The 22,809-nt window shown below is 35.1% G+C and overlaps 3 protein-coding genes across 5 annotated transcripts in view; 2 read left to right on the top strand and 1 right to left on the bottom strand.

Annotated features, from left to right (window-relative positions):
- Nucleotides 1–4,370: 4,370 nt before the first annotated feature.
- LOC123558529 (uncharacterized) lies at nucleotides 4,371–6,017 on the top strand. The gene is made up of 2 exons (XM_053520796.1): nucleotides 4,371–4,481; nucleotides 4,989–6,017. The coding sequence occupies exons 1-2, from the start codon at nucleotides 4,371–4,373 to the stop codon at nucleotides 6,015–6,017; spliced, it is 1,140 nt and encodes a 379-aa protein (XP_053376771.1).
- On the top strand, nucleotides 5,014–18,272 carry LOC123529067 (mediator of RNA polymerase II transcription subunit 20-like). Of its 2 annotated transcripts, XM_053521397.1 has the most exons (5): nucleotides 5,014–5,032; nucleotides 6,172–6,234; nucleotides 13,836–13,978; nucleotides 15,827–16,101; nucleotides 17,417–18,272. In XM_053521397.1, the coding sequence occupies exons 2-5, from the start codon at nucleotides 6,221–6,223 to the stop codon at nucleotides 17,627–17,629; spliced, it is 645 nt and encodes a 214-aa protein (XP_053377372.1). In that variant the 5' UTR covers nucleotides 5,014–5,032; nucleotides 6,172–6,220; the 3' UTR covers nucleotides 17,630–18,272. The 2 variants fall into 2 exon arrangements, with proteins under 2 accessions (XP_053377372.1, XP_045165203.1); XM_045309268.2 differs by lacking the exon at nucleotides 5,014–5,032 and having other exon boundaries at nucleotides 6,088–6,234.
- Nucleotides 18,273–19,755: 1,483 nt separating this feature from the next.
- LOC123529069 (urocanate hydratase-like) overlaps nucleotides 19,756–22,809 on the bottom strand; it is a 28,760-nt gene continuing 25,706 nt past the window's right edge. For both annotated transcript variants that reach the window (XM_053521396.1, XM_053521395.1), the window contains 3 exons: nucleotides 21,262–21,310; nucleotides 20,484–20,534; nucleotides 19,756–19,896 (listed from right to left, as the gene is read on the bottom strand). In XM_053521396.1, coding sequence (XP_053377371.1) covers nucleotides 19,756–19,896; nucleotides 20,484–20,534; nucleotides 21,262–21,310 — 241 coding nt within the window. The remainder of the gene's footprint in view (nucleotides 19,897–20,483; nucleotides 20,535–21,261; nucleotides 21,311–22,809) is intronic.

The following is a 22,809-nucleotide window of genomic DNA, read 5'->3' as shown; positions in this document are numbered from 1 at the left end:
CCCAGTGGGGCTAGAACCCACGACCCCTGGATTGAGCGGCCAACATCTTATCCACTAGACCGCTGCTTCCCTTGATATCATACTAGATTCTTAACCGAATATTATCAAAATGGTGTATATGTAGAAGAGTCAAGTTATACATTTTTAGATTCGATTTTTTAGTAAGCGGTCAATATACGGCTTTGTTGTCAAAATTGCACAGTTTGTGTCATAACTGGCCGAGGGATTGTTTGCTAGAAGGTACAACCACCATATTTTTCTAGAAACTGTCTTTACCTTTGGACATCTTATTTCATTTATCTATTCATTAGTGGATGTTACATGGTCGTGCCTACTAAGATATATTAGTTTAATTGACCTACCCGACCAAATAACATCACAAGTTTGTTTGTTTGCAGATGACACTGTCGTATATTTAGCAATTAAAAACATGCTTGATTGCAAACTCTCCAAGATGATTTGAGTCTGCAATTTTCACTGTTTACCTTGTTCTCGGTGCTTCCGAGGGATCTACTTTTCAGATTATGTTAAACAAGTTGGTCAAATGGGAATAAATTTGGGAAATGGAATTTAAGGAGGTAGGTTACCTTGTTACCAGGGTAAATTCAAATTAGTTTAACCGCAGCAATTGTTTGTGTTTCGTGTAATTTAATGTTTTAACTGCTACAATCTCAATTTCGTTTATCCCTGTCCCTTCAAGTACAAATTTATCCAGATTTGAAGTACAGGACCCTCCACAGGTATTTTATATTGAAAGAAGAAGAAAAATACGGATATTTAGGCGTAAAAAATGTTTGTTTCCGGTATCCCGACCTACACTAATTTTTTGGCCCGACCCTAAATGTTTTTATGGCCTTGGTGAATTTTTTTTTTCAACTTTTTAACAAAAAGTTGAAAAACTGCACTTTTTATGCTTTAAACATGGCCAGTGATGTTTAAAATCAACTTACTGATGCTCTCAAGACATAACCCCCTTATTTGTATTCATTTTTTGACACAAAAATAATTTTAAAAAAGTCTCCCTTAATAAAAAAAATCCAAAAAAAAAAAGAAAATTCCGACCTACCTACCCTAATTTTTTTAAGCATGTTACCGGAAACAAAGAATATTTTTAGGCCTTAACACTTTTCAGTGTATTTTGGTTTCATTGTTATTCGTAGAAGTCTGCATAATTGATAATTCTATTAGTATGCACGTTGTCTTTCCAATATAAGATTAAAATGTATATGTCGCGGGGCTCGTGTTTCCATGGTAACGCATTTTCTCTCATTTTTAAGTAACTCTGTATGAGAACGGTTTTTTATGGCTTCAGTGCCATTCTATTAATGACCAACATGTAATATTTGGGTAATATTATTAGCAAAATACCAAGCACTTTACACGGTACCCTATTTTTCCAAAGAGCTATAAAAATATTTTTAGTTCTTTGATTTTTCTCAAAGTTTAAAGTAACCGTGGCAACAGAGATGTTTAAAATCACTTATACATTGCTTTTTATCGCAATTTCTTATATAATATATATATTTTTAAAAAATATCTCTCTTGTTAATGAAGCTTTAAAACATCTTATTTCTAGTGTAAGTAATATTTTTGTGTTGTTTGCATTTATTTAAACAAATTTCACAGCTTGAAATACTTACAGCAGTACCCCTCGTCTGACATTTTTATGGAAAAATCGTTCTGCATGCTGCTATTATTCTCATGAATATTGTTGAAATGCAAAGAAAAAGCCGAAGCTGTTTTTCTTAAATAGACACGTGTCAACGCTTTTGAAGGTCACGGGCTTCGTTTCCATGGTAACATAAATTTAATTCAAGAGACCACAATATTCTACTGAAATTTGAACAGTATTAGAGCTTAGTTTTAGTATATAAGTAACAAATAATTATCAACGGAAACTGAAAAATAGGTATTACAAATCAAACTGCCTAATTTCTATTTGATAATGGCCGTATTAAGTAACCTTTCATCCAACTGTATTCCCAATAACATCAGTTACCACCATCCATTTTCTTACATTCCTGATAACATTAATATAACTACAAAAGAAGCAAAATATTGGTCATTATTCAGAGTGAAAGACTCATAAAAATATTTCAGCAAATAATGGCTGTTTAAAGATAGTTCAGATAAATGTAATGCACAGAATTTCGTACTTTCAAAATAAAAACTATTATTTTTGCGCGATAACTGACATGTAACGTCATGGCGTCAATAACGTCATGGCGTCATTTTTCAGAAGAATGGATAAACAAACACATTTAGTGTGTCGTAAATGTCATCGTATGGCATTCGCATATACAAATATTAAGGTAACCAACCTCCCTTTTTATCCAAGTAATTGTGTTGTTTTAGATATAACTAAAAAGAGGCAATCCTTTTCTTTTAATTACATGTTACATGGACACATTTTAGAAGCAGTTGAGAGTGCCAAGTATTTAGGAGTGAACTTATTGATCAGCAGACCTATCATGGAATAAGCAAATAGACCAAATTACTAACAATACTAATAAAACTCTTAGTTTCCTTCGCAGAAACATCCTTCACAGAAACATCCAGATGAAAAACCAAATCATCAGAGAAGTTGCCTACTCTGTATGGAGCCCTCTTACACAATCAAATATCACCAAAGTAGAAAAGCAATGCAGAGCAGCCCGTTGGGTTATAAACAACTATTTTAATTATGACAGTGTCATCAGCATGCAGCATGAACTTGGTTGGTAGACATTACAAGACCGACGGGATATGGCACGTCTGAAAATGTTCTACAAAATTATGTACAGTTTGGTGGCATTGCCAGTTCCATCATATCTCGTGGTGCCCGTGAGAATGATGCACCATATGCACCCCCTTTCCTTCAAGCAAATTCACACTAGAAGGGTTTAAGCGCAGTCTTAGAACATCTCTCAATTCAAACCGCCCATGAGTACCGGAGAGAGTTGTTTTTACCAGCTTTTAACCTTTAAATACTTTCACCTTGTATTAACACTATCACGCTTTTATGTCATTCTTACTATTTTTACTTTGAAGTCTTTTTTCAATGCTTTTAAACTACTTTTATACTTGCACTTGCATTATTTGTCAGATTAGCAACATTGTCAAACAACACTTTCATCTTTCATAATTTCTGATGTGTTCCAACAAGTGTTTCATCAAAAGTATCACACAAAGTTAGCAATGCTGATAATTGTCATTATACATGGACAAATTGTTATATTGTTTATAAATATCATAATCCTAACACATAAAACACAATTAAAATGTAACAACAACAATATCATAATTGATTGATCAATGTCAGCTTTGATTACTGTTTTACAGCTGGTAATTCAATCAAGAGGTGTGAAAGATTGACTGGTTACCATTTTGATTAAATTTGTTTATTGCAATAATGTCATTACGCGATTCTGGTAATCAGCACCTTTCAATCGAATTGAGAAGTCAAAGGAACAATGATTTGTTTGTATGTATCCCTTAATTATTATACATTTTAGGCTTTTTTTCTGGAATAAAATATCCCAAAAAGGTTTGAGATTTATTTTGTACAAGTACTATTTCCTGTTTCATGTGTAAATAATCCTTCTATAAGATGGAAGTATTTATCATATTCTACATATATATAAAATCAAATAAAGCGGATGCTGTGGTCCTGTGAGTTATAATTGTCCGTAAGTACTGACCTGGCACTCATTAATCTTTGCCAATATTTTCTGGCGTTCTCATATTTTATGCGATATTTGTGTCCTGAAAATATCTACATTAGTTAAAATAATGGATACAGTTAACCAATGGCACAGTTAACATAATTATTTAAAAATCTCTTTTTGAGTCTTTTGGCTGAATTTTGTTCTTTAGTAAGTGCATCAGTTATCGATATTATACTCTATAATTATTTTCAAGACACCTCTTTCCATTCACATTCATTAGATGTAGATAATTATAGATATTGAAAAATCCGCAGGGGATTTTGTCCTACACTCAATATACAGATATAAGAAAGAAAAACCTTGATAATACACAATGGCCCACTATTCAGAAAAATAATAATAATTCAATGTCTTCGAAAAATGCGAAGCTGCTTCTTAAGATAGCTAAGTTTATTAAAGAAGCCACACAATATAGAGTCAATACACTTAAAAATGATACCACATAATATACCCTGCCGCTAAGATCTAAGGAATTAATGTAGAAAATTAAGAAAAATAATTGTCATGTTTTTTTTTATGGAAGATGTAATTAAGTATTAAGATTTATCACACCGCAAATATGTAAGGAATTAATTGCATAAATTGTTCTTACTCAAAAATTGATATTTCAAACAAAATAAGAAGTGAAGTTTAACTTACGTCATATCTTTTATAATACTCATAATGGGTACTCCTAAGCAACCACTAAATTTCAAGTTTCCAAAACGCACTTTTGGAATAAAAATCCTGAACAGCGCTCATTCAATGTTCAGTGCAAGGCTTCACTATGATGAGGTACGTATTCTCTGATTTCATATGTTTTCATCATGAAAAACTTTTTAAATCATTTCTTAAATTTGTAACATGTAAATGGTAAGAAAATACTGGAGTCAATACGCCTAAAATGTACCAGAACAAAAATTTTCCGGGGAGCCTCCCCGTACCCCCATTATGGGAGGAGGTATCTCCCTCCAGTACCTACCCCACCTTTTGCGGCCCCAATATCAAACACCTTCCGACGCCCGTCCTAAGAATATTTTCACAATGTCTAACTAAAAAATATAGATAATAGAATAAGGGATATAAATATAATTGTCCAATGAACTGTTAGTTACCAGGTCAAAGAATAATAATTTTTTCATGTAGAATAATAAAAAGCTCACCTCAGAACAAAAATTAGTAAAAAAAAAAAAGATATTTTTACATCAGTATAAAGAAAAAATAATATAAATAAAATAAGGTGACAATTAGGATTGTCAGATGGGGAATAGTCTTGGGGGGGAACTGTCTGGAATTCGTTAGGACGCCGGTTGCAACAACAACAACAACAGCAAAGGCAACAACAATATAAAAGACATTTTAGGCACATGTAAAGATAACTGCATATTAGCATTCACAGATGGATCTGCCATTGGGAACCCTGGTCCAACTGGAGCCGGAGCTGCAGTATACTTAAATGGCTATGACTCTATCCCAGTTTTATTAAAAAGGTCAGTGAGCAAAAGGGGAAATAACTTTTCTGGGGAAATTGTTGGTATTGAAATTGCTCTGGAATTCTTGTCTGAAGTAACAAGTCCAACTGCTAAAAAGATACATATATTTACAGACTGTCAGGCAGCAATAACATCAGTGTTCTGTAAAGAAGTACCAACAAAAATGATAGAAAACATCATCACAATCAAGAAATATTTGGCAAACCTACAAGACAGAAAATATGAAATAGAAATTCACTGGATCCCAGGCCATAAAGAACTTACAGGAAATGAATTGGCAGATTCTCAGGCAAAAGCAGCTGCATCTGAAATGTGTACATCAGATAGTGAGGAGAACACAGAGAAGAGAGATGCAAGGGAAGTTGTCAGAATTATGAAAGAAAAAATAAAAGAAAAATGGAACAACAAATACAGCCTGTCAGAAAATGTTGAAAATATTCAAGAAGTTTATCAGCAAGCAGGAGTTAGGTCGTTGGTGGGAGAGGAAAACAGGGAAACTTTTTGTATGATCAATCAGCTATTAAGTGGACACACAAGATTAAATGCACACTGGTCAAAAATTGATTCAACAAAATCAGCAATGTGCTGCCAATGCAAAGTTCCAGAAACAGCACAACATTACATATTCCATTGTGCCAGATTCACAAAACAAAGAGAGACACTTGAACGGGACATAGAGACAATACTATATAGAGAAAATATTAGTTGTGGAAATATATCAATGGCCACCCTAGTAGGAGAACTGGCTGATATTAGGGTTGAGGCAAGGAGAGAATTAATAGAAGTTTTCAGCCAATATATTCAAAATTCTGGTCGCTTCAGCAGCGAATCGGAATAAACTTCTTCCCAATATTGACATATAATTAAATAAGCAAATGAGTTTAAGCACGAGTTTAAAAAGTACCAAGGATGACAATGATGTGGCAACACATTCGCACTAGAGTTAACAGCTACACGATAGCGAACTAGAACAACAACAACAACAACAACAACATACACCTCAAAAGCAGATTCTCTCATTAACATTCTTGAAAGAACATAATGGGTGTCGTATGGTAAACAGAATTTATTTTTCAATGTCTTTGGTATTTTCAAGTTATTTATCATTACTGGGTAGAAAGGAAACGAGTAATGATGATTTGTATCATTCTCGGATATTGCCATTTTCGGGTAATGGTTAAATACTAAAATAGCTGTTTTTCTTTGCACACATCAGCAGACATCCCAACTTTTTCTGAATGCCAAGTGGGAGTTTTTGCTTTCCAAAGTGGGAGATTGAGGTGTTCAAGTGGGAGATTTTATACCGTGGTAATAATGTTCATGATAACGAAGCTTTTAACAAATCTAATGATAATATAAACTTATTTGCCTTAATAAAATCACTAGTCTTAAAAAAATTCACTTGTCTATATCTATTATTCATGCATTTTTAATGTTTTGGAACAATAATACATGAAGCTTTCTGCAAATTAAATAGTATGTACTTTAAGCACTATATGTCTAAATTCAAACAAACTGAGAATTAAACCTGCATCTTTAATTTCTTTTTGAAAGAAGACTCCCCAGGTGAATTTTACATGACAAAAAGTACAGCTTTTAGAACTGTAAAAACAAAATGTATATAGCTAAAAGTTCAAGCAATAGAAAATTTACTGTTTCATTCTCATCCCTGTCAACCAGTATTTAAAACCCCTGGCTCAAATACTTTTATTGATCAAAATCCTGTTATCCAAAATTGAATGTCCGGGTATTGTTACACTTTCGTAGATTTGCCAAAATCTCCAGTTAAAAGAATGTGTTTGACAAATTGTTATGATGCAAAGACAGTTTAACAGCATTTGATTGTAAGTGATATTAAAATTTACCATGACATTTCCTCTTATCAAAATGATTTTAAGAGAAATGTTTTTTAAAACCTAGCAGGTTGACTCGGCGACCATCTACTTTCGATTTCAAAAAGTTACAGAACAAGGTAAAGCCAGTATAATTGATAATCTAAATTTGATTGAATTTAATTAGATATTTAATGTCTGGATTTTAATTTCAATTGTGACACATTAATCAACACCTGGCTTTGTTAAATCGTGTAATTAACAATAATCAGCACTGGTAGAATAAGGTGCGTAAATATCCGAAAGCTGTTGTTTACAGACTCGTCAGTAGTGATACAGTATCAGATAGGCGCAAAGAAGTGGATTATTTCATAATTTTTGTGTGTGTTGTTTTTTTGTTTTTTTTTCAATCGGGAGATTGGGACTTCTGATCGGGGTGATCAGGTTTTACAACCAGAATTGGGAGAAACCCGATCGAATCGGGAGAGTTGGGATGTCTGCATCAGGGCCCATTTTAAATGTCTGTAACTTACATTTTCCTGAAGAATATTGTCAGTGTTGAATAAAAAACAAAAGAAAAGTAGGGGCCAGGTTTGATGCAAGAAAATATTTACAGTCAAACTCAAACTGCTAAATCATCAAATAGAGATCGCTGTGACGTCACGCATTTACACCCGTTTATCTAGTAGTGGGCAAAACAAACGTTTTTACATTGTTTGTATATGGGATCAGAATTTTTAATTAAGAAATAATAAGTTCCCAATCGTGGCTTATCATAGAATAACCAGAGTTTTGAGTTCTTATGCATGTGAATATATCACGAAGGCCATAGGCCTGAGTGATATATCAGGTCAGAGAGATGGCCTGTTTGCACCAGGCTGGTTCGTTTGAACCAGGATAGTTCAATTGACCCATAAATCATGAGACACACGGTTTTTTGGTTTTAAAAGAGGACTAACAATCATTGTGTGGATATTCACATTATCGTAAGGACATTTTATGGTTTACTGAACTTTAACTTACGCAGTGCAACTACATTTCAATGACTTTGACACTTACAACGATCTGCGAATCGCTTTGCAAACAGGTACGTTACTTTGTACACTTCGGTCACCACAGATTTTACAAAATTCTTAAAATAAAATAATGTAACTGTTGGAAAATCTTTATTTCGGCCATTTGTAAAATCTGAGAGATAAAGGAGGAAGAAAACATATTGAGTAAACGTACATGCCGAAACAAGATTGCGAATGCGTTTCCAAGCGCATATCTTTACAAGTCTTTCAACATAATTTGATAATTATGACAAATATGGTTCATTAGGCCTATGTGTACATGTCTTGTTATGGGTCAATTGGACCAGCCTGGTGCAAACCGGCCATCTCTCTGACCTGTATATTGTTTCGCATAAGAACGAAAAACACGGGTTATTCTACGATAAATCACACTTGGGAACTTGTTATTTCGATTCTAACACGACATACTAGTATCAACAGTATTAGAAAAAAATGGTAACTACTTTTTACGACCGTGCTACGCACTTGGATCAGATGACGTCATCATGGTCATTGCACGCGAGTGGTTTATTGCAGAATAACCCGAGATAGTTTTTGCTCTACATGTATGTAGGTTATTTGCTGGTAGTGTTAGAATTGTTAATAACTTTTTCATTCATTTATGGATTTTCAAAATTCAAAAAAGTTTTGAAATACTTACAATTTTTATATCCTGAATCAAGGCTTTGCAAGAGTTATCTTTCCTGTGGTTATTGCTACTTATATGATATCATACATTGATTTTTAGTATTCCTCATATCATGTCCATCCTCCTTTCACCCCATCACCTCCAAATGTCTTTTAACTCACTTAAACTGTATAGATTGATGGGCTTCGATGCATCATCCTTTGTTAGCATTTTACTTAAAACATCTCCTATCTGAAACAGTTAGTCAGAATTATACCAAACTTGGTGATAGGTCTTTTTTTTTTCTACTGGATGGATCTTCTCAAAACTTGTTCTGTTGCATCCTTGTATGGACCTTCCTCAGACAGGTTCAAATGAATTTACCTGGCCTCTGTAAGGGGCCATCAGAGCTAAAAATAGAATACTTCTTCTCTTGAACTTTGGTGGATCGTTACAAAACTTGGCCTGTAGCATCCTTGTATTGAACTCTCTAAGTTTTTAGCTCACTAGAGCACATGGAGAACTATTGTGATTACGCTATGTCCTTCGTGCGCACATGCATCCGTCAGTACGTCATCAACAATTTCTTTAAATGACATCTCCTCCAAAACTACTGAATGGATTTTGATGAACGTTTACACAATGATCTCTTTATGGCCCTTTTTCAAAGTTGTTCAAATGGTTCATTGAACATACGAGTCATTTACTCACTATGGTTAACCCTTACCATGCTAAATTTCTATAATGGACTGGTCCATCTCCTAATTTGGGCAGTACCATTTATCATTTGAAGGGGTATTTACTGAAAATTTACTGACTGGATAGCGAACAGTGCAGACCATGATCAGACTGCAGAATTCTTTGCCGCCAGCAGGCTAAAGGTTGAAATAGGTTTTCAGCTATCAAACTTTGAAAATCTTCTGTCTTGAAGCGATAATAGCTAGAGCCTTGATAGTTAGCTAGTGCTTTCAGGGTTTGACTGTCTACTGTAAGTGTTCCAGTTATTGCCCTAGGGTCGGAAATGGCGACACCCCTGAATGTGAGATGTATATACAATATACTTATATATATGAGACTTTGAAAATCTTCTCTGAATCTATAATAGCTAGAGCCTTGATATTTGGCATGTGATATCAGGGTTTGACTCTCTACCATAATTGTTCAAATTATTGCCCTAGGGTCAAAAATGGCCATGCCTGTATGTGTGACATTTACTGACTATAGGCTTATAAATATATAAGAAACTTTGAATATCTTCTTCTTTGAATACGTGATAGGCTGGCTAGAGCCTTGATATTTATATAAACCTAACTCTGTACTTGTAGCATTATGTTATACTAACAAACTTGAAGCCTTTTACACAGGTGAGCACTTTAGGGTCAATAATCTTGTTGTGCCCCCCTTCGAAGAAGGAGGGGTATATTGTTTTGCAGATGTCGGTCGGTCGGAAATTAGACCAATCCGTTTCCGGATGATAACTCAAGAACGCTTGGGCCTAGGATCATGAAAGTTGATAAGGAGGTTGGTCATCACCAGCAGATGACCCCTCTTGATTTTGACATCAGTATGTCAAAGGTCAAGGTCACAGTGACCCTGAACAGTTAAACTGTTTCCGGATGATAACTCAAGAACACTTGGGCCTAGGATCATCAAAGATGATAGGGAGGTTGGTCATAATAGCAGATGACCCCTATTTATTTTGAGGTCAGTAGGACCAAAGTTCAAGGTCACAGTAACCCAGAACAGTTAAATGGTGTCCGGATGATAACTCAAGAATGCTTGGGCCTAGGAGTAGGATCGTGAAAGTTGATAAGGAAGTTGGTCATCACCAGCAGATGACCCCTATTGATTTTGAGATCAGTAGGTCAAAGGTCAAGGTCACAGTGACTTGGAACAGTAAATCAGTTTCTGGATGATAACTCAAGTACGCTTGGGCCTAGGATCAGGAAAATTGATGGGGAGGTTCATGACCAGCAGATGACCCCTATTGAATTTGAGGTCATTAGGTCAAGGTTATAGTGACCCGGAACAGTTAAACCATTTCCGGACGATTTCTTGAGAACGCTTGGGCCTAGGATCATGAAACTTGATAGGGAGGTTTGTTATGACCAGTAGATGACCCCTATAGATTTTGAGGTCAGTATACCAAAGGTCAAGGTCACATTGACCCGGAACAGTTTAACCCTTTCTGGACGATAACTTGAGAACGCTTGGGCCTAGGATCACGAAACTTAATAGGGAGGTTGATTATGACCAGCAGATGACCCCTGTTGAATTTAAGGTCAAAGGTCAAGGTTGCATTGAACCAGAACAGTAGAACTTTTGTTTACAGTGAGCAAATAATTTCTTTTTCTTGTGCAATTACTGAATGTATCAAGGGGGGGGCATTTCGTGTTCTAAGAGCTCTTGTTTCAAATGGTTTCACTTTGCTTCTTTTAGGGGTTGCCAATGCTTAAAGTGGAAATAAAACCTTAAATGACTTTTTATGAACCACTTGAAAGATCTTTGCTAAACTTTGTCTGTAGCAACCTCAGATGAACCTTTTGCAGTTTTATTCATATGTCTCAACTTGACTATAGCCACCACAGCTATAAAATGGAACAGTATTTGTAAACGTCTTCACCAAACACTTGATTAGACCTCTGTGAATTTATTTTAAATGGTTTTGGGGAAATCACAGCAAAACATTTGAAAAACCTTTAAATAATGTTCAATGAACTGCTTGATGGTTGTTCAACAAACTTGGAAAGAAGCAAGGTCAAAGGTTCTCACTTAGTTATCTCTTACATCTCATACTGTTTCTTAGTTTCCCTCATACACCCACCCCCGCACATCTGCACACTCCCCCTACCTTCTCAAGAAAAAACAAGAATTAATGAATTTTTAATTTTTAGCTCACCGTTATTATTATTATTATTATACCAGATTTATATGAAAAAAGTCACCAGACCTATCATGATAACTCCCATGATTCTCAACAAGCTCATATCTTCCTTAGTACTCCTCAAAACAGAATGAAAGTTCATATGTTCCTTCCTCATAATAATACCACTGGATCACATTAGTTCCACCATACTTGCTTAGTGCTTACATTCAGATGAAAATTATGCCCGTTTTTGTATGTAGCCATTTTTAGCTCACCTGTCACGTAGTGACAAGGTGAGTTTTTGTGATCGCCCTTTGTTTGTCGTCCGTCCGTCATCCATCCATCGTCCGTTCACAATTTTTTGTGAACATGATAGAGACCACATTTGCAATCAATTTTAATCAAACTTGCACACAACTTGTATTGGCATAATATCTCAGTTCCTTTTGAAAACTGGCCAAAATTTGCTCTTGGGTTTTGCAGCAATATAGAGACTTCATTTATGGTTTAATTTGATACAAACTTGCAAAATATCTTTAGCAACAATATATCTTGGATTCCATTATGAATCCATCATATTCAATAATAGGTTCCGGAGTTACGGCCCCTGAAAGAGCCAAAATTTGTTAATTTTTACCTTGTGAACACAATAGAAGTGACATTTTACATTCGATTTTAACCACACTTACACACAACTTAAGTCACAATAAGATCTTGGTTCCTTTCGAAAACCGGCTAGATTCCATCATGGGTTCTAGAGTGGCCCTTTCATTATTTATGCTTTGATTTGATTTGATACAATATTGCACAGAATGTTTATTTTGATGTTCTCTAGGCCAAGTTCGAAACTGGGTCATGTAGGGTCAGAATCTAGGTCACTAGGTCAAATGAAAGGCAAAGCTTGTTAACACCCTAAAGGCCACATTTATGAACCTATCTTCATGAAACTTGGTCAGAATGTTTATCTTGATGATTCCTAGGGCAAGTTCAAAACTGGGTCATGTGGGGTCAAAAACTAGGTCACCACTCAAGTTGAAGGAAAAGCTTGTTAACACTGTAGAAGCCACATTTATAACCCTACCTTCCTGAAACTTTGTCAGAATGTTTATCTTGATGATTCCTAGGCCAAGTTTGAAACTGGATCATGTGGGGTCAAAAAATCAAAGGAAAAGCTTGTTAACACACTATGGGCCAGATTTATTACCATATCATCATGAAACTTGGTAAGAATGTTTTTCTTGGTGATTCCCATGCCAAGTTCGAAACGGGGTCATGTGGGGTAAAAAACTAGGTCACCTGCTCAAATCAAAGGAAAAGCTTGTTATCACTGTAGAGGCCACATTTATGACCCTATCTTCATGAAACTTGGTCATAATGTTTATCTTGATGATTCCAAGGTCAGGTTTAACAAGTGAGCGATATGGGATCATCATGACCCTCTTGTTTACTTCTTTTACTCTGTTCACACTTGTCAGTGAGATTCTTAAATATGGTGGGCCAGTGGTCTAGTGGTAACACACTTGACTGTCAATCCAGAGGTCAGGGGTTCGAATCCCAGTCCAGGCACTGGAAATTTCTGAGATACTCTTGAGTGTCTACCACAAAACTAAGAGGCCTGTACTGGTTTTTCCAAGGGAAGACGGCTTCACGTGTATCGGTAATATACACCGGGCACATTAAAGAACCAGACTGTCTATTTGCAAAGAGCTAGGCTAATTATAAGTTAGCTGGATAAGCCTGTATCTAAAAAGGATTTCTCTCTATCTATTCTGGGGGCTTTTTCTCACTCTGTTCGTCTGGTCAGATCGCTCTGTGTCTGTACTAGTAAAGGATGAATTTCACACCCTGTGTGGCTGCGTTTGCTGTAAAGCACCTTTAAACATGTTTATCATGAAAAGGGTGCTACATGTATATAAATGTGGTATAATAATAATAATAATAATAATAAATCTGGTAACAGAATATTTAAGTAGAAAATGTCATAAAATGTAATATGATTGACTAAATTGACCATTTAATGTATTGCATTTAAAACAGCGGCTAACAGTAAGACAAGAGCTGTTTCAAACAAGCCTTTTTTGGGTTATGAATCAACTTCAGTGATAGCTCTACAGAAACAAGCACAATGGTTTATAATTGTAAAAAAAAAAGTTCCTTTTTCTTTTCAATCACGATTTCCTGATATATATATATATAATAAGATTTTGATAACAGATAAATAATTATTAGATACTGTGCAAAAATTGAGTATAAACGATAGCTTATCTGTTTTCAGTGTGTATGCTTTTCCTGTTCCTGAGGGTAAAAGCGGACAACAAGTTGTGGATTTATTACAGAAGGAAGTTGAACTTCTTGGTGCTGTCAAAACTGGCAGTTTTAATGTAGATTGTGAAACCTATAATTCAGTGAACCTGCCAGGTGAGACCACACTTTTTACTTTCAGTCAGTTTGATCTTGTTGAATATTAACCACTGACAGCCCAGTTTTACAGAAATAGAGAAGCTTTGCATCAGTTGTCAGAATGGGTGTTATACTAGATCTGGTTTTGTTGAAATTCACAAGTCAGACATATCAGTAAACTGCTCAGTACTTACTGACTACAGATGAAATTATACCTGTTTAAACACCCACTTTGCTTATGTCCCAAGTTTCAACTTTGTCCATAGCTTTCGGCTTGGGATAATGTTTTTATTCCCACCTGAATTTGGAGAGATATAGTTTTAGCATTGTCTGTCCATCTGTCTGTCAGAAGCCTTATGTAAGACTTTGTTCGGAATATTTCAATAAAACATGGTAGAACTTTTAACTGCTGTATGGAAATGCGGCCCTGCAAGTTTCAGTCAGATTGCTGGAAGATTTATGGCCCTTTGTATAACTGTATATACTGTATATTATATATTGCTTTTATTCCATTTTCCGTCCGTCAGTTTTTACTGTGAATGATAGTTCTTTTCAAATGGCTTAGATATATATTTGGAATTGGATTTTGGAGAAAGAGGTATACACTTGATACTGCTGTCAGGGTCAAGGTCACTGTTAGTAATCAACAGAAAATTATTTCTGCTTAAAAGATGCAGTACTGCAACAAGACTTGGAGCTTGTATAGAGACAATGGTTTTAGTGATATTTTTTGTTATATGGACAAAGGTCAGATTATTGTTACTAAAAATAGAAAAATTGTTCTTCAGTTAGGAATGAGATAAGTACATGTAGATCAACTTTGGTGAATACTAAAGTGGCTTTCATAGAAACCAGTGTTACTGGTTGTATTTGAGAACTAATGAGAAGCATGAATTGTAGTAAATAAATAGAGGATATTTGTTTGTTTTAGTGAAATATCAATTTTATTTCACAAGTGAGCATCAAAAACTGATATTTTCACGAGTGGCATAGCCACGAGTGAAAATGACTTTTTTGGTGCTCACGAGTGAAATAAAATTGATATTTCACTGAAACAAACAAATTTTCTTTTTATTTCCGTGATGATATGTAAAACTCTACTTTTGTTGCGTAATTTATAAAATGTCGAAAATCGCTGGAAAGGTCAGCAGAAAGCAGAACACAAATGACGTCATTTTAACGACGTCATCGTCATTATGGTCCCCGGTATTCATAACATTCGGTATACAATTTGACTTCAATCGCGACGGAGGACCAGAACTATTTCGGCAAAAACAGTGAAAAATAAAAATGATAATCATCTGTTTCAAAACTGTGGATTATCACTTTTATTTCACTGAGAAAATTCTATAATTCACTGGAAAACATAAAATAAATACAGAAAAATGGTTCAGTCAGTAATTTAGTTGGAAATGAGAAATTGTTATCTTTCATTGAAGCCAAATTTCAGTTGCATTTTAAGTTGCTTTGGTCAATTTCTAAAATAGAAAAAATATTTTTGGATAGTTTATTATGTTAGAAATGAGGTACTTTTATTGAAGATATGTAAGCTGTATCCATTTAATAATGAATGAGGTATTTGGACCAAGCTGACAATCCATTTTGAAAACAGCAACAAGTGTTTCCTGTGTATCACTGTTAAACAATGTATTTTTAGAAGTGTATCTTGATGCTGATTGTATGAAGTACACTTGTATAACCTACTTGATCTTTTTTTAACCAAAAACCACCTGTAATGGATCAGGGTAGTCATGCTAAGATTTTCTTTGTCCAGTATTGTAGCAGTGTTTATTTTCTAGTCCTTCCTTAGTTTAGCATTTGATGTTTAATATTGGATCATTGTATTTTGAATATGATATCTTGCAGGAGGCACACAACGTCTGATCCATGTTCTACACAACAATGAACAGCCTGCCTCCTGTTTCTCTGTGCTGGACACAGGTACAACTCTTATTGCTGATGTCCTGTTTGAGGTGCTTATTGCTAAAATCACTCAGGTTAAAGCAGGGAAAGATCCATTCTATCAACAGAGAAAAGGATTCAAGATGGAATCCAAGGGGCCAAGATATGAACTAAGTGACTTTGTTATCAAAATTGGATCAGTGTCAATGGCATCAAATTTCAAAGGAATTCTTGTAGAGGTTAGTAAGTTGGTAAACCCAAACAAGAGAAAGTTCGATTTATTGAAAAAAAACAACAACAACATTCACAGTCATGTGTAGGAATAACTCATGTTTTTTCGTGTTATAACACCTGCAGAATCCCGAAGGGCTGGCGGTCGGCGTCCAAAGCATGTTCGCTCTCTAAGTCGAACAGTTTTCATCCAGTCTTCACCAAACTTACTGACAATGTTTGTGGGAAAAATATCTCAGCCGAGTTCGATAACCAGCCAAATCGCCCAAGACACTTGAATTATGACCCTTGAATTAATTGAAAAACTGCAAATTTAGCCTTGTCCGGTCTCTAAGTCGAACAGTTTTCATCCGATCTCCACCAAACATGCTGACAATGTTTGTGGGCATAACATCTCAGCCAAGTTTGATAACCAGCCAAATCGCCCCAGGCATTCTTGGATTATGGCCCTTGAATTTCTCAATAAACTATGAATTTAGCCTTGTCCGCACTCTAAGTAGAACAGTTTTCATCCAATCTTCATCAAATTTGCTGACAAAGTTTGTGGGCATAATATCTCGGCCAAGTTCAATAACCAGCCAAATCACTCAAGGCACTTGAATTACACAGTGTATGACCCTTGAATTACTTAAAAAACTGCCAATTTAGCCTTTTCCGCTCTCTGAGTCGAACAGTTTTCATCCGATCTTCACCAAACATGCTGACAATGTTTGTGGGCCTAACATCTTGGCCAAGTTCGATAAGCAGCGGAATTGTCCCAGGCACTCTTGGATTATGGCCCTTGAATTAGGCCAAGTTCGATGATGGGCGTATTTTGTGACAGTCTGGCACTCCTGTTTCACGTTGACGTCATTTCCTTCTGAATAATCTGTTTTGGGGGCGTAATATGTTTAAACTTTGCCACGAAACGCACATAATATATTAAAAGGTGTTTACAGCATGTGAGTGCGAGAATCTCTCTGTTAACACACATTTTCTCTCCTGTTAAAACACCCCCAAAAAGTGACAAAAACAGCAGTTTTATGCTAGAATATATGCAAATATAGCCTCTAAGAGTATTGATAAGGTTTTCGTTGAGTTAACCTAGTAGTCAAGTTCTCTGCAAAGTTACGAAGCACTTCATAAAAACAGTGGCCAGATACTGAATTGATTTACTTCAATTGATGAATTCTTGCTACGGCTTTGTCAAATACAGTTGATAAATCATAGGCTATGAAATGAATATAGTTTCCTTTTATACAAAGAACAAATTTTTAAAAAAAGTTAGTGACAGAGTCTGTTTATTAGAGGATCATACTCTACTTTTTTTATCTTTTTATCCAGGTGGAATACTGTCCTTGCAGCATACCAAATGAATGTTGGAATCTTATGAGAGAACTGATGCAAAGCTTTCTTGGCAATGTAGCAGAAACCCCACCAACGTTAGTGAAGAACAAAATGGATGCGTTTTATACACCCGGAGATACAATAAATCAGTACCTTGAACACTTCACTAATTTCCGTAAACAAACGAATGTGAATCAGCCAATTAGATGATGCAGTTGCAAGATTGTGGCAGTTATTTTAAAGTAAATATTAAGTTTCCAACAACTTTTGAATGAACAATGCCATCGTTACAGTAACTGGTATTACTGGAGACTATGAGGGACCTCAAGCAGAGCAAGGAGATATAAATTTAAAATGCACGTACACATTTATTATTGTGTTTTTAAAGGGACTGATAGAACATATTACAGTACAACACAGATTGCTGGGAGTCGCAATGGGAAGAGCAAAATAATAGTGTCATCCAGGGTTTTGAGGCCATAAGTTTACCAACCAAAATGTACCTTGGAAAGTAAAAGGCGCTGATCTTCAGATTTCGGCTAAAATGATCTTTTCTTAAAATGGAAGTTGTGTCATACAATGTCATGTATTATGAACATTAGAACATGAGATTTTTGTTTCTAAACTATCATAAAAATGCCAAATCAAAACAAATATATGCACAAGTGGAGAATCGAACCCGGGTCGCCACTGCAATACATATTTACCTGAGGTCTAGACCAATAAACTAAGGATGAATACGTATGTAATGGACAGTAATTTTAAAGCTCTATAATTAGAGCAGTTTATCAACGGTACACCTTTTTAGATGCTTTGCAATTTTGAATGGAAAAAATAAAACAACTCATTCTTATTTGTTTCCATAACCTTTAATCTGTCAGTAACCTATAATCTGTCAGTAACCTATAATCTGTCAGTAACTAAGTTTCAAGGCCTTCTTAAGAAATATAGCAATTATTTTCTGATATTTGAAAATTCCTCTTTTTTTTGTTGTCATATGATCTGGAGGTCAGTACCTCTAACGTCACATGTTCTTTGTTTACATATAACCATCAAAAGAAGCTTTGCAAGAATATGTGCATGGTAAAAGCACACTCGTGACATTTTCAAATAACACTTCATGTAGAGATAAATTACTTTCAGTTTGTATCGGTTGTTTTGCTACTTAGGATATTTTTTTATTTTTTTTAATGTGATTTACAAAGAATTCTATATCCTGATAATACCCTGAAACTGTTGTTGATGAAATATGTTATCTCATAATTATTGTCTTGGTTTATTTTTAATTATGGAGTAATTAAGATTTCCTTAAATAAATGCAAACAAAGTTTGATAATAGACCTTTTTTTCTACAGGTCAGAGATTTTTCAGGCATTTGACTGCTAGAATTTGATTTTTGACTGAATCTCAGGCCTGTAAATTCTAAAATCTTTTATCAGTTAATGATATTGTCTTCAACTTTTATTTCAAAGTTGTGCTTAGGTCTGAAAAGTATTTTTCTCCAAATAGAGACTGCATCTTTAATTATCTTGATGTTAAAACTTTTTAATAGTATTTTTAATCCAATAAAAAAGCAATTTATTTAACCATCCATCTATCAATAATCTCATTTTAATATTATATACCGTATAAATTCTGTAAAAAAATCGGCTTGTATTTCACAAGTAAATATGAACAGGCAGAAAAAATTTCAGTATTGTGCCTTTTGTATTGTATGTTGCCGGTCAACTTTCATTAATATGCATGACCTGACACAGTTCTATAAATAGTGCACATAAAAATTTCACTTAAGTTCCATTTTAACATTGGTAAACATTGAAGATTTTGTTCAATAAGAAAACAACAAACAAAAAGGTATATAATAAAAGGGTCATTATAACAGTAGCTAGATATATATTTTGTATTCGGCTTTTGTGGAATTTGCAAGGTCGGATCACACTTGGCGCCTGCGTACCTCGTGAGATCTGATCTGACAAAAATGCACACGAGCCGAGTACAGCATCCCAGATTGAGTTACTATTATAATAACCCTATTATATATTGGCAGACAAACATTGACATAATCACAGAGAACTGACTTAATCAGAGAAAATATCAAGTGATTTCGTAACGTGGAAAATTTTATATAAGCCTGTTTACTCTGACTGTCAAAGGTGTTTGTGAGCTGTACCCTAATAATCACCAATGAAAGGTTTACAATTCATAGGTTTGTAGAATGCTTATATTTCCGGATATAAGTTATTACTCAAGTTTTCTTTAACATGTACAGTGCATGTTGAATACATGACTATATGAAATGTTTGCACAATACAAAATATATCAGTAAGGTGTCCTATTTAGTCTTTGAGAGCTCTCTCCAGAATGTCCTTGTTCTCGACTTCGTTTGGAATGGTAACTTTCATGTTTGGATTTTCATCCATAATTCTGCAGATGGTCTCCTTGGCTTTATTGTTTCCTGACCAACTTCTCCGAGCAACCTGTAATAGTTAAACCCTTACCCTGCTAAATTTCTGTAACAAACTTGTCCAACAGTACCATTAATTGTTAAAAGGGATGATTACCAAAAAAATGCTGACTGAAGAGCGAAAAGTGCAGATCTTGATCAGACTGCATGGATGTGCAGGCTGATCATGATTTGCACCGGTCGCAAAGGCAGAATCGATCGTGTCCTGCATGATAAGGGTTATTTTAACCGTTAAGTAAATAATAACAAGGTAAAGCTCTATTCAGGCTTCTAAGCAGACCCTTTTGCCCATTTTTCTCTTATTTTGCTGTTTTGTTCGACAGTATGTCAAGACAAAACGGTGATTTATAGTTTAGCCTTTTCTAGCTGTACTCAAAAGTTTATTATATGTTGCTTTATTTTCAATGTTTCCTCAAATATGAAATATCTTCATGTTTTTCACCCAATTCTGCTATACTTTACATGTCATGATGATGTCACTGCATGTTGAAAGTATATGTTTTTACTTGTAAACAGCTTCACATGTCATGATATATGACATACTAACCAGAGTCAGATGTGACAAGTACTTAACGGTCTTGGGTATTAAGTATTACCTACCCCATTTGAAACGTCCCATGACAGCATCCTTTTAGCTTTTTCCTCCGCATCCTGATGGAATAAGAAAAGTGTCCTTACATCAAAGATAATGCCGCGATTGTGAATCCAAATTTTTACAAGCCTTAATGTAAAATAAATACCTGAGTTTGAGACACCTTAACAGGTGCTCGAGGTTTAAGATGAATTTGAATATACCAGATGAGCACACAAAAAGATAGTTACTGTTTATATGTCATCTGTTTGGATAAAAAAAAGCACCAACAGGAGAATGTATGTTTTCTTTCGCATTGTGATAAACCTTGAAAGCATATTCTTTTGAGTTTAACAAGTTGTTATAACAAAAACAGATGTCTAGTACATGTATATTATATGAAACTATTTCAACTTCATATTCAGCACCATCAGTTATTAATTAACTGCTATGACCTGCTTGAAACATGTAGCTTTACTTGTCACAAAGTGTTATTTCTGTTGCAAGGCAACAAATGTAATTTGTTTTTTAATCTCTGCAATATTTGCATAAAAGTAATATTCTAAATGCAGTTTTCAATGCGACATAAGATAAGCAGTAATGGCAATGCCATGTCAGTATGTTTAATCAACAGTTACTATCTAATTGATCTTCTCATGAAAAAATAATGTTTACAAGACTGTTTTTTGTATAAAATTAAAGTACATGATCTGGGGCCTATTGGGAGATGTGCATCAAAAGCGATCCAGGTCAAACTATTGTTATTACTGATTATAAAAATATTTCAAAGGAAGATGAAAACATTACATTCGATCCATCCAGGACTAGCCCAAACCCGCCATTCATAACTTCACCCCTGAAAAAATAAGTACCTGGTACACATTGTCATGTATCTATTTATTAAGTAATTGATAATATCAAAATAATCGACTAGGAACTCCATTCTATTAATTGATTTGCTTCAAAAGACTGATCTTATAAATGATCGGAAAAGTCATCATTTATTATTTATTTTTATAATGACAAGGTTGGCTTGTCAACGGCCTGTAATTATGCTATGCTACTGGACTGAAAGATCTTTTGCTATGATCTAATTTTTAACAGTATCTGTATTCACTTAAAAAAAGCCGGGAAAATGGCACATTTAGATTGTCATAAACTCTTGGGCTAAAATTTATACAGGAACCTTGGTTTTGATTAAAATAATTTTATTCCACATTCCTTTATTTTAGCTTCATGATCTGAGCACAATTTGCTCAATTTATTTATTTTGTTGGGTTTAACATGACTCCAGGTGCCCCTACGTGCATTATTTCATCACTAGCGGACACCTTGGTAGAACCACCGACCTTCCGTAAGCTAGCTGGATAGCTTCCCCACATGAAGAATTAAACGCCCCGAGTAAGGCTCGAACCCACATCGATGAGGGGCAAGTGATTTGAAGTCAGCGACCTTAACCACTCAGCCACGGAGGCCCCACAATTTGCTCAAGGTTAACTATTGTTATTCTCCTGTGTGTGTCCGTCAAAAAAGTCTGTTATACTCTAGAAGTCACTGATTTAGTTCAGGCTCAATATTTGAAATCAGAACATCTTGGACCAGAAACTTCGTAATTAGGTCAAATCACAGGAAAACGTTGTTAACACTTTATTATATCTATAGATTATATTTTTTTCTTGATCTGTCTTGATAAAATCTAAGTCAAATCTGAAACTGTCATACGAAGTTAAAAACTAGGTCATAAGGTCAGAATATAGAATAACTTTGTTAACCTGGATTATTCTGAGGTGAAAACTAGGTTGATAAGAAAGCAAGGCAAAACAAGAGCTTGTAGAACACGAAATGCTCCCCCCCCCCCCCCCACCCTTGATGCATTTAGTAACTGCACAAGGAACAAAATTATTTGGTCACTGTGCACTGGACATTTACCAGTCATAAGTAAACTCTGTATCAAATGTGATCTTAGACGAAAGCATTCTCTAGTTATTTGGCAAAAAAGTTCTACTGTTCTGGGTCAATGTGAACTTAACCTTTGACCTACTGACCTCAAAATCAATAGGGGTCATCTGCTGATCATGATCAACCTCCCTATTAAGTTTCGTGATCTTGGACCCAATAGTTCTCAAGTTATCATCCGGAAACGGTTTGACTGTTCCGGGTCACTGACCTTTGACCTCAAAATCAATAGGGTTCTTCTGCTGGTCGTGGTCAACATCCCTACAAAGTTTCGTGATCCCAGGCCCAAGTGTTCTCCAGTTATCGTCCTGAAACGGTTTAATTATACCGGGTCACTGTGACCTTGAACTTTGACCTACTGACCTCAAACTTAATAGGGGTCATCTGCTGGTCATGATA

Source organism: Mercenaria mercenaria, chromosome 13, assembly GCF_021730395.1.
Source record: "Mercenaria mercenaria strain notata chromosome 13, MADL_Memer_1, whole genome shotgun sequence".
NCBI lineage: Eukaryota > Metazoa > Mollusca > Bivalvia > Venerida > Veneridae > Mercenaria > Mercenaria mercenaria.
The sequence above is the reverse complement of the archived record's forward strand: the minus strand, read 5'-3'. Positions and strand labels throughout refer to the sequence as shown.

Excerpts from the sequence above, each read along its gene's own strand:
- LOC123558529 (XM_053520796.1), top strand. The coding sequence starts at position 4,371 with ATGGGTACTCCTAAGCAACCACTAAATTTCAAGTTTCCAAAACGCACT. Across the intron at positions 4,482-4,988 it reads CAAGGCTTCACTATGATGAG|GACGCCGGTTGCAACAACAA; the intron begins GTACGTATTCTC and ends GGAATTCGTTAG.
- LOC123529067 (XM_053521397.1), top strand. Across the intron at positions 13,979-15,826 it reads TAATTCAGTGAACCTGCCAG|GAGGCACACAACGTCTGATC; the intron begins GTGAGACCACAC and ends GATATCTTGCAG. Across the intron at positions 16,102-17,416 it reads TCAAAGGAATTCTTGTAGAG|GTGGAATACTGTCCTTGCAG; the intron begins GTTAGTAAGTTG and ends CTTTTTATCCAG.